Raw genomic sequence first — 12,289 nt, 5'->3', positions numbered from 1 at the left:
GATCTGAACTGTGCTGGTTCTATGTTTAATCACCGTGGAGATGTGCGTTGGCTAGAAACCGCTGCTTTTTTTCTCAACTTCCGTGTATTATGTAGCCATAGAGAGACCAAGTAGGTAACATTGTGCACTTTCATGTCCTTTAGCAACACCTTCGTAAGAGGTCGTAAAATAGAACATCTGCTTCTGAAAACATTCCAGCTGATGAGATGATGTGATCTGCAGTATTCATCTCGCGTGGTGAGTTACCGTGATTCTAACCTAGACCTACTCTTGAGAGACTCCTCACAGAAATATGCAGGAAAGCCAGCTTGAGCTCATAGATCCTCTGTGGGAAACTGCATTTCCTTTGAATGGTTAACAGCTTGGGGTGTAATGTAGCCTACCAATCCACGCTATTCGTTCACTTCAAATTTTAGAGACGTTATTTTTTCTCTCATGTTTGTTCTGCTCGGCTGCAGGTATATGAAAAGAAATGTTTCTTTTGAATCGTTTCCCGCAATAGCTCCTTAGAAGCTCCTTGCTTTTTCCACTAGTCTCTGCCTTCTGCAGAGGTTACATGCGTAGCTTTTTACACTCCCTCTTTAACAGTTGGGACCTGGGGTAACTGAATTCACTTTTGTACCTGACAACATGGGCGTATCTAGCCCAAATGTTTCATTAGCCCCTCCAAATATATATGTATTTTTTTCTTTTATCTAAATGTGTTAATTTCTCCTCCTAAAACTCACTAGAAGACACTTTAAAAGTATATTTTCACAAATTTATTCTGGGGGAACATGCCCCCAGACCACCCTAGTTTTGCTGGTCACAGGAAAAATTATAGGTTTTGTGTAGCGGCTTAGCCCCCCCAAAAGTGGGAACCTAGATTCGCCCCTGCCTGACAATGGGAAACTTCATTTGTAAATTACCCTTTTCACCTTCTCGCATACTTTAGTTTCGGTTTTCAGTCAATTGGTCCAACAACCATTCCTGCTTATAAATGTATAGCCAAGTACATTGTTTCCCCTCTTGATGTTTGTGAGCTGTCTATTCTATGTGGTAGGCCTACGTGCAGGCCCGTAACTAGCATCTGAACTTTAGTAACCTAAGCTAAACACCAACCAAAATCATATTGTTCTGGGATGTTTTATTATTCGGAGCATGGGCAATAAATTATGTAAAGTAATGTTTTACCCATTTATTTTTAAAAGGGGTCCGACATTTTACACATGCAAAAATGTAAATGACTATTATGTTGCCTACGATGTCACAGACAGAGAATTTAGGGGGTTTCTACGGTGATAGATTCTTCTCTTTGTGAAATCTGAGCGGGAAGCTTAGCACAAGTGCTGGTTTCTGTCAGCTTCCGTTCAGCTCAGACACAACATAGCCATCACATTATACAGGAATTCCTGTATAAGGGAGCATTTGTAGCTCTGCAGACCTTTTGAAATAGATAACCCCAATATGTCATAGAGATAATGTAATTTTTCTCTCTAAGATGGAAGAAATAGCCTACACCACTTTGGTATAATATGTTTCGGGTAATTGGTAGACTGCGTTTAATAAGGTGCGTACGTTTTGTCACTCTTTCCATTAGGCGTCTATTATTCCCGCCATTTATCTCAGTTTATCATTGCAGTAAATGCTCGAATACGTATTTATATGCTGATTAGTTGACAGAGTAAACATTGGCCCAAAATATTAGTTCAAGTGCTAAATTTAAAAGCAACAATATAAAGATTCCGTCTTCCCTTGACATTTTTGGTAAACAACTTAAGGGAGTTCAATACATCTGCACTTTAGTTCATTATATTGCTTGAATGAGGCTTTGGAAAAGTATGTCTACATTTCACTAATTGCACAACCTTCTCCAGGAGTGACGGTTGTGATACTGTAGGGCTTTTGTCTCTCACCCTCTGAAAGGGCCTGTCAGAGTATGCAAACATGTAATCCACTTTCCAACCTGACATCTAACCGGAACAACTTTTTACACCTTTGCAGTCGCTCACTAACTTTCATTCACATTTCTTCAACTCACTGAAGGCACTTCAGTTTGGGATTACAGTCAGGCCTATGAGACACGTCTGCTTAGAGGAGATGGGACTGAGGTTCATTTTTTTCCACTAAGAAGGAAAAATACCAGTTTACGTATACATATATATATACAGGGAATACATTTACTGCTCATTACCCATTGCTTCAATGACATGGTCAACAATGGCTCTGTTAAGGTTTCTGCAGAATGGAGCTAATTCACATCTAATACAGTATGTAACAGATTTGCTTATCTGCTATCATGCAAGCAGGAATGGTTTCCCCTCATATAAAGTCCAGGCTTATCATTTGTATTCCAGTCTTGGGCATGGACAGGAGCAGAAGATTGGGATTTATTTGAGTAGGAACAAGTCCAGGCCTTCATGGAGAAAAGCTCACTTTGTGACTTTATCCTGGACCGAAACAAGCGCATCACATGGCAAGGGGACTGCTATGTAGACCTCCAGTCTACACACAGCAATCCCCCCAGAAAAGCAGAGATGGAAGGTAATTTCCTGACTCTGCTGTCACCATGACGCTGTGTCAAAAAATGTCAATGTAGTTGCTGTCATGGATGTGTTCACTTAAAGTCAAGCAAGGTAGTCTAAGCTTAAAAAATATGTTAACCAACTGACAAATTTAGATATAGTACCCTTGAACTATTTTTTACGGTTGTACTTTTCTGATCATCTATCTGTTAATGCCCAATGAGGCGTCCATTATTTTCTGATAATGGACGCCGGGCAGAATATTTGTGTAGTTATTAGTTACCAATAACCTTCTTCATGCTGTGACCAGATGTTGGTTGGATCAAGGAGCACAGAGGACCTCTTTGTCGTTTCACGACCAGACGTCTCTTGGACGGGGCTGTGTCCCACATGCGGATGCTGGAACTGCTCTGTGCGGACGAGGAGACCCAGATCAAGGCAGCAGACAAGCTGCAGGACCAGGTTGACACATTCACCACCATCCTAATGTGCAAGGAGCCCCAGGCTTCTGACGCCCTCAGAGCGTTCATCGAGAACTACGACTCCCGGGTGTCCCAGCTTATCACGATGCATGGTAAGCAGCTGCGTTGCATTGTAGATCGTAGGACTTTGCATCACAAGGTTTTTAGGAAATTCAAGCTGAATAAACTTTCATCTGGAAGTCTTTTAGATAACAGAAACATGTCCAAACTGCTTAGTGAAAGACCAAATAACTATTCTTGATAATGTATGTGTCAATCTCCTTCATGCACATGCAGCCAATGCCGTCTCTCCCCTCGCCTTCTTATCTACAGATGACATGGTGAAAGAGCACAAGGAGGCTCTACAGCATCGTTTTGGGCCTCAGAGTGACGGCCTTACAGCCGACCACCCCGGTCTGAACGTGGCCTCTAGAGCCCTGCTCCTGGTCGACGGCCTCTCAGACCTCCAGCAGAAGGAACACGACCTGATGCAGGTGGAAGCCACGCGTGGGACTAAGAGACACCATATACGGCAGCTGGGTCTGGCCAAGCTCTTGGAACCTCTCTCTCGGATCAGTCTTCCCCCCAGGGTCTCCCTCACGTTGGGGGTGTCTGGTATTGGAAAGAGCACCTTGGTCCGTGCATTTGTTCAGCTCTGGTGCCAAGGAGAGATCTGTACGGATGTGAGCTTCGTCTTGCCCTTGGCTTTTTGGGAGTTGAATGCTTTGGAGAAGATCTCGGCGGAAAAGCTGGTGAAGCTAGCCTTTCCTCACCTACCTGATCCTAGTCTGGTCCTGAGCGGTTCCTGTCGGACGTTGCTTATATTGGACGGTCTGGATGAGTTCCGTTGTCCACTAGACTTTTCGGAGGCAGCACCTTGCAATGACCCCAAGAAGGAAGTGCCCATTGATGACTTGGTCACTAACATCATCCGAGGCAATCTCCTTCCGGAAGCAGCAGTTTGGGTAACATCAAGACCTTCCGTTGGTTCAAATGTCCCTGGTGGACTTGTCGACAGGGTAACCGAGATTCCTGGCTTCAGCCAGAAGGACATCCAGCTTTTTCTTAACAACTGTTTTTCTGACAAGCACCTGGTGGGTCAGATATGGGCCCACTTAGTGTCCAATAAGATATTCATGGTGATGTCTTATGTGCCTGGCATCTGTTGGATATTAGCCAGTACTGCTGGGTACCTCCTTCAGAGTGGCTGTCAGGAAGGACTACCAAGGACTTGCACAGAGTTCTTTTCCCATTTCTGCTCCATGAAGGCTGAAGCGGGAGAGCCCAGAGGAAGAGAGCCTTTGAAGGCAGAACAGCTGCACGGAAACAGGAAGCTGCTAGGAGCGCTAGGCCGACTGGCCTTCTATGGACTCCTCAAGCACAAGCACACCTTCAGCGAGCAGGACATGAGGGCTTATGGAGCGGACCTGCCGTCCACGCAAAGCAGCTTGGGAAGTGGAGTTTTGGTTCGCGAGGAATCTCCCGTCTGTGTTGCCTTCCGTTTCACTCACCTGTCCATCCAGGAATTCTTGGCAGCCACGTACTATCACACCTCCTCCAAACGAGCCATCTTCGACTTGTTCACGGAGAGCGCCATGTCCTGGCCCAAGATCGGCTTCCAGAACCACTTCCGGAGCGCCCTGCAGCGCTCGCAGCAAGCTGAAGACGGCCACCTGGATGTGTTTGTACGCTTTCTGGCAGGTCTGCTGTGCCCGACGGCGGTGCGCCCACTGGCAGGACTGCTGGCACTAGGGAAGGAAGACAACGGAGGACTGAAGGGATGGGCTGCGGGACTGCTGCAGAGCCTCCTGGCCAGCGGGGGCGCTGTGGTGTCACTGCGTTCCGTAAACATCGCCTACTGCTTACAGGAACTGCAGCACACAGAGCTGCTACGGAGCGTAGAAGAAGACCTGAAGAACGGAAGTCTTGGAGGGAAGCTGACTCGGACACACTGCGTGACTCTGGCCTACCTGCTGCATGTGTCCCCAGAATGCACCGAGGAGACGAACCTCTCGTCTTGTATGGACATCGCCACCGTGAAGAGCCTGCTGCCACAGTTGCTCTACTGTAGCCATCTTAGGTAATCTCAGGAGTTTGCAATAGCGTTAAAATAAAGTCATTCATAGACATAGATCCTAATTATGAACACACATTTATTGTATCACACAAGGTTTTGTTCAGTGGTGTCATCTATGTGATTGACAGTATTGCCATTACTTCATACTAGACTACTCCCCACACTATACTGTCTTGCTTGAGCCATATGCAGTTAATATTCATCATAGTCAGAAGCACATAGTGATTATGGTCATATACCACCCCATTTAAAAAACTAAAACAATCATACTTCACAACGATACAGTTTAGTTGTCTGTTAAATCCACAGGTTGGAGAATAATCATTTCAAAGACGATGTGACGGACCTCCTGGGGAGTTTACTCAGTGCCAAGGACTGCCACATTCAGAAGCTAAGGTTAGGATGGCCTTCATGTCAGATTCACTCAATTATTCTCACATCAGACAGCTGCTTTCACTTAGTAGATAAATATACATTTTCTTTCTCTTTATATAGCTGTCTCACAGTTTTGTTAATGTTCAAACATACGTACATTAGTACTATATCAAACTAGCCTGACGTTGTCATACTCATAATTCTAGTCAGAATATGAGTCTGAAAACTCTCCGTTGGGCTGTGACTATGGGGCATGTTTCAACTGAACTCGTAAAACAAATGCCTCTTCGCTCTATTGGATAGACCTACAACCCATCATAGCAACGTAATATGTTGTTTGTTGAAAACGAATTCAACCCAAGCGCTCTTTCGTGATGTTGTTGATTACGTTACTGTTGATCATCTTTCCATCATCTTATAAAGCTGCCCTGGCAATTTCATTGGTCCTCCCAGCTCCTGGTTTTATATAGTTTGTCCCCAATACAAGCCCCTCCAGACCCAACTTCCCGACCAAATTTGTGTTGTGGGCGGGGCTAAGTTGGGCTGGAAGCCAGGCTAATATCAAACATTTGTTCAACTCCTGTAAATGTAATTTAGTTCATTTGCTTTGAGAGGTAGTGATTGGACTAATAATGAAATAATAGGTTAGATTAATTTGTGTGAAGAGACAATTTTAGTAATCACCATTCACGACTGAAGGAGAAATGTCTTGACCCCTTAGCTGTTTAATTACAGTCACAGGATTCAGGTCAGGTTTTATGTAAAGGCCAATATGGAAAACAAAGTAAGAATTAAAAAAGTTTTTTGTCTTTGCATACAGTTGGGTTAGTGTCAGTACTGCAGATGTGTAACTCTATGCATTCCATGTATTCCTCAGTCTGGCTGACAACGGTATCAGCAACAAAGGAGCCAAAGCTTTGAGTCGGGCATTGCTGGTTAACCGGACCTTGTCCACACTTGAGTGAGTCAGGAGCATTTGCGTCACCCAACCATATGGGTTCCACAATCATGTGGGTTTCCCACCATATGGGTTCTACAACTAAAGTGGAGTCAGATGGCTGAGCGGTTAGGGAATCGGGCTAGTAATCAGAAGGTTGCTGGTTCGATTCCTGGTTGTGCCAAATGACATTGTGTCCTTGGCAAAGCACTACACCCTACTTGCCTCGGGGGGAATGTCCCTGTACCTGCTGTAAGTCGCTCTGGATAAGAGCGTCTGCTAAATTACTAAATGTAAATGAGTCACATTTTTGCTGTTGATTGAGGACAGTTAGGAATGGTCTTTGTAGCATATCGTTGGTAAATCTAAGCAATTTATAAGTACAGTTTTAATTTCCCTTTGTTATGGTGTATTTTGCATCTTTTAAGTAAGAAAAATATACTCGAGATGTGAATTGGGATTGATGTGTTGACATTATACAATGTAATTGCATGTAAAAAGCACTATTTTCTGCATAACATCAGTATTTTTCAAAATGGTTCTAGTCTCCGTGGCAACAGGATTGGTGCTAAAGGTGCCAAATTTCTCGCTGAGGCCCTCAAAATGAACCAGGTTTTGGTGTCTATCAAGTGAGTCATAATCATGGAGACCTTTAATCATTTTCCAGGCATGTTTAAATTGGAAATTGTAGTTTGCGTCAGTGGATGTGTGAATTCCTGCCGTGTTCTACAGTTTTCAGAATAATCAGATCGAAGAGGAAGGAGCTCGCGCCTTGGCAGAGGTTCTGCAGTCGAACCGCAGGCTGCTCTCTCTCAAGTGAGTCTCCCTCCTGCCTCACTTTGCCTGCTTGTCACAGTTTGAGACGTTCACATTTTTCAAATTTCAAAGTTTACAGATGCGCGTGTGAGGGCAAGTGAGATGGTAAGAGAGCGAGAGTGAGATAGGAGAAAAGAGAGAAAGATATACAAGGACGGGGAGAAATAAGGAGATGGAAGAGGGAGAGAGAGGGGAAGAAACAGGGGTAGAGAGAGGGAGATGGTAGTGAGAGGGAGAAAAAGGTACATAGTTTGACAACCTGACATGAATGTGTTTTTCTTGCACATCAAGTATTTACTTCTGTGTGCCCAGCATACAGAAGAATTCAATCGGACCAGATGGAGCCAGGTGGATTGCAAATGCGCTGAAGACAAACCGGACTCTTACAGAGCTAATGTGATCATAACCAAATCTTTGGTCATCTTCTCTTTTGATTACTGATAGATTCTTTCCAAAATGTTGGTCTAAATAGAATATAATTTACACATTTTGGAGACAACCCATCAAATTTCTCCAGTTTAACTTCGACTAATAACCTGGTCAAAGCTATTGAGCTCATGCAGTATTTCAAACCGTAACTTAAATACTATTCATGTACTTAAATGTGGTGTTTATACATTTTACAAAACATTTACATTAGGTTTCTGTCCTTATGTTCTTTGTCGACAGCCTGTGTAGTAACCAGCTAGGAGACAAAGGAACTTCAGCCCTGGCCCTGGGATTGATGGTCAACCACAGCCTCCTCTCTTTGCAGTCAGTCAGCCACACAACTGGATTGCATTACAGTTCATCTATTTATAGTCATGTTAAAGCACAACAGTAGACTGTTGTTAGCACATACAATGTTGCAAGAACGGATAATGGAGTAGATTGAATTTTCCCTTTGGGGATAAACAAAGCTCCATCCAGATACAGCAGACTGGAATTTGTTCACGTGTATTATAATTAACCCCTTTATACCTCCACTAAGTGACACTGTATGTAGGGCATAGTTCAGTTAGCATAAAGTGTACCGGCTAAAACGTCTGTCCTCCGTGCTGTGCTTTTAGCCTCCAGAGTAACTCCATCAGTGACAAGGGAATGACCGCGTTGACCAAGGCACTGAGGTCCAACCACGGACTCCTTTTCCTGAAGTGAGTACGGGCGATGGGAGGCGGGGCAGGGGCGATGTTAACACATGCTTGTTGCACACCTGAAATGTTCGCGTTCAGTCTCTATCTACCATGCTGCTTTAGACCTGCTGCCACAGTAAACGTTTCTCCTTGAAAGATCACATTATGAGCTTGATTGCACCACTAGTGGGCGGGTGTATCCTGATTTCTTCCATTTCCAATCATTCTGGTGATTTTCATGGCAAGAATGAACCATAGTACAGCTGTACTATGGGGTGCAGCATCATGACAAAAAACATCAGACCAGCTGTAGTCTAACTACTCAGAAGAGGGATTTCTTGACTTTTGACCAGATGTCTCCCCTCCGTCGACACACAAGTCTTAGTTTGTCATGACACAGCAATTTCAGACGAATCTTCTGAAACTGAACACTCCTTGAACTGCAAGGACTCTTCCGAGTTTTTACTTTTGCGAGTGTACAGCATCTTCGGTTTATGTTGAAATATAAACCTCTATTTATCCCTCTGTCATTATGCCAGCCTTCGAGAGAATTCTATTGGGATGAAGGGGGCGAGAGACATGGCCAAAGCACTGCAAGAGAACAACTCTCTCCGGGATTTGGAGTGAGCACAACCCTCTTCACTGTGTTAAATAACATGCATACAAAAAGGCTGTATTAGGACAGGAGGTTGACAACATAATACAGTAAAAGTATATATACAGTATTCCTGTTTGCTCCTTCTCTTATTTTGCGTGCGTGTTTGTATGTGTGTCTGTGTGTGCATGTGGGTCAGTCTTACAGCCAACCTGCTACACGACGAAGGAGTAAAAGCCATAGCTGGAGCAATTAAGGTCAATCAAGCACTCACTTCCTTACAGTACGTACCGCTCACCCTCCCACACACACACACACACACACACACACACACATGCAGACAAACATAAACACACTAAATGAAACTTCACACTTCCAAGCTTACCTGCCATACCTTTCTTTTTATCAGCCTACAATGGAATTTCATCAAGTACACTGCCACCAAAGCTTTGGCTGATGCATTGCTAACCAACACCACTATGCAGCTCCTTGAGTGAGTGCTGTTATACAATCATATTTACATGGCCCAGGTAACTCCCCTTCATCCTTGTTCTCCGTGTCCTCATTCCCTTATCTCCTATGCCCTTATCTCCTATGCACTTATCTCCTATGCACTCGATCTGTGAACTCAAACTTTTGTTTTTTTCGAACTATTGATCATCAGACAGTTTAAATCTGGACGATTTAACAGCAGTAGCATAGATTATTTGTATTTGTGGTTAAGGTTGTGTGTGTGTAAGTGTGTGTGTATGTGTGTGTGCAGCCTACAGGAGAATGCAATAGGAGATGAAGGTGTGGAAGCTCTGGCAGGGGCCTTAAAGACCAACACATCTCTCTGTACTCTGTGGTTGGTGCCCCATGCTAATACATTCTCATTTTAAATCTGATTATCTCTGCTACCCATGGGATACCTTTCTATTGAAATGGAAAGAACCACTAAGCTCTTTCTCTGTGTGTGTGTGTGTGTGTGTGTTGTTTCATCCCTGTGAAGTCTCCAGGGTGTATCAGCAGGCAGAAGTGGAGCTATTGCGATATCTGAGGCACTTATGGTCAACAAAAGCCTGCACACTTTGGAGTGAGTATTTACAATACCACTACAAGTGTATTTCATATCTCTATGTTCCATCTTTTTGCTTTCAGTGTTGTTTGTCCCCCTTGACTTGCATTTCTGTCACTCCGACATCAAACAGAACTGACTGCCTATGTGGTTTCCAAGGTTTCCAACTTAGCCTTTTAAAGCCAGATGAAGCGAGAATGTGAGTCTGCATCTTGTTTCCTTTTCTTGACTGTCTCCTTGGTTCTCTGTTCTCAGTTTGCGTGGCAACACAATTGGCATGGAGGGAGCCAAGGCTCTGGCCAGAGCATTGAAAACCAACCAAACTCTCAAGTCTTTAAAGTGAGTTATATCGGACCAGTAGTTTGTTGTATGCACAACTGCCATCATGCATGTATCTATTCTGATATTCATATAAATGTTTACCGGTACTTCAATTCACTTAAAGCTGAAAGTTTCATCCATATGCGGTCCATCAACAGCCAATCAAACATATTATGAATCGTGACTACACTGGCTCGGTACTCAAAGTCCCTGCACGAAACAGAATAATGACTAATATTATACACAAAATGGCCCAGCAGTATCTGTAATGGTATCCTTTGTTTGGTTTACACTTTTTCACACACTTCAGAGGAACTGACGTGTAAAAAAATAAATAATAATAAAATCATACCCTCTACAGTCAGAACCCATTTAATGACATTGTTACATGTGAAATATTTGAGCTAAGCCATATGTACAGTAGACTTATATGTTACCATGGCAATGTGTGTCCATCCAATAAATGCAGATAGATTGTGTTTTTAGGTGTGTACAACAACTGTAGTGTTTATGTGCAACCCTTTGGGTAAAGCATTTGACGCCTTTCTCAATCATCCTAACACAATTAGTCTTTTATCATTTCCAATCCAGGTCTGGTAAAAGTCCAAATATACCACTGTCAATACATCACTCCAATACTATGTTTGCACTGACACAATTGTCCTTTGTCTAGTCACCTGAAACAGAAATTATGCAATGAGGATTTTTATAATTGAATGGACACAACATACTCAACACTACTAGATTGTAGAAAAATGTGCCACTCAGTCAGTCATTTTGCATGGTAGTAACTATCTTCAATTACAATTGAGTCTTAAGAGGTAAGTGTCTACCAGCAATGTATATTTTGATTTGGGCACTTTCTTCTCATCAGTATTTCTCTAACTCAGACGAATCAGATGGGCGCTGCTTGTGAGTTGTAGCAAATTTCCAGTCACAGATTTATACAAAGGTCTGGGCTACTTGGACATTCTTGTTCTTTGTTATAAACCACTTCAATCTAGCATTGACTTTGTGTTCGTGGTTGCTGGAATGTGAGACTCGAGGTCCAGCTCTCTATTTCAGTGAAACAGGTCTTCGAGAATCGCCTGCTGTTGCCTCAACCATGCTCCTTTGTGAGAAAATCATTCGATTTTCTGTTTAAAACACAATGGACAATTGTGTAGATGAGTGACTAGTCTCCACTTCACAAAAACGTGTGGGTGGAAATGGGGTACTTAGTTTCTGTATTTGTCTTTTTTTTTTTTTACCGTGTAAATCTGTCTCCATGACTGCAGTCTTCAGGAGAATTCTCTTGGTATGGATGGAGCCATATTCATCGCCACGGCTTTAAAAGGAAACAACCAACTAACTTACATAAAGTAAGTGTGTCTTTCTACACTTACCCACAAATTAAAATCCACACGTGTTTATAGTAAAACTTCCTTATTTCTTACAGCTTGCAAGGGAATGGCATTGGAGAGTCGGGGGCAAAGGTCATCGCTGACGCAATCAAAACCAGTTCCTCTGACTGCATGGTTGAGATCTAACCACTGTCTGCACATGCATCATTGGAAAGAAGCCTGCTGATTACAACCAACTTGGCCACAATCAAAATAATTGTTCAGAGGTTGCTACATAAATTATTCACCAGTTTTAAACAGATGGTAAATAAACGATTTGCATACTCAGCTAAATAATGACAGCAGCAAATGAACCCAGAAAATGAAATTATATAGATGTACACAATATTTATTTTAATAAGTTTCATTATCACTGTACAAATCTGTGTCTGTTAAATGAATATAGAGGAAATGATGTCCATGTAACCAAGTGCCTCTATCCTTACTGCCTAGAAACAATGTGTTTTGTGTATGTATTTTAATAATCAACTGCATATGTGATCAAATGTTATATTGCAGATAATGTTATCAAGGTAAAAAAGTTACAATTGATCATAACGTATTGTGGTAATAAACCATGGGCATTTCCTCAAAGAACAATTTCCCAAAACAGATACCTTTTTGTAGAGTGCAGATGTGATTGCTTATGTCC

General features: G+C 42.8%; 1 protein-coding gene across 2 annotated transcripts; it reads left to right on the top strand.

Annotated features, from left to right (window-relative positions):
* nlrc3 (NLR family, CARD domain containing 3) lies at positions 1-12,251 on the top strand. 2 transcript variants are annotated; one of them, XM_084670046.1, is made up of 19 exons: positions 4-237; positions 2,337-2,523; positions 2,815-3,078; positions 3,299-5,045; positions 5,352-5,438; positions 6,295-6,378; positions 6,900-6,983; positions 7,087-7,170; positions 7,483-7,566; positions 7,840-7,923; positions 8,220-8,303; positions 8,822-8,905; positions 9,077-9,160; positions 9,287-9,370; positions 9,641-9,724; positions 9,869-9,952; positions 10,190-10,273; positions 11,533-11,616; positions 11,694-12,251. In XM_084670046.1, the coding sequence occupies exons 2-19, from the start codon at positions 2,400-2,402 to the stop codon at positions 11,782-11,784; spliced, it is 3,405 nt and encodes a 1,134-aa protein (XP_084526172.1). In that variant the 5' UTR covers positions 4-237; positions 2,337-2,399; the 3' UTR covers positions 11,785-12,251. The 2 variants fall into 2 exon arrangements, 1 of the variants encoding a protein (XP_084526172.1); XR_014729512.1 differs by lacking the exons at positions 10,190-10,273; positions 11,533-11,616; positions 11,694-12,251 and having other exon boundaries at positions 1-237; positions 9,077-9,134; positions 9,869-9,919.
* The last annotated feature ends 38 nt before the right edge of the window (positions 12,252-12,289 follow it).

This window comes from Hypomesus nipponensis, chromosome 13 (genome assembly GCF_054491055.1).
Source record: "Hypomesus nipponensis isolate SF chromosome 13, ASM5449105v1, whole genome shotgun sequence".
Classification (NCBI taxonomy): Eukaryota; Metazoa; Chordata; class Actinopteri; order Osmeriformes; family Osmeridae; genus Hypomesus; species Hypomesus nipponensis.
This window is presented reverse-complemented; position numbering and strand designations above follow the sequence as displayed.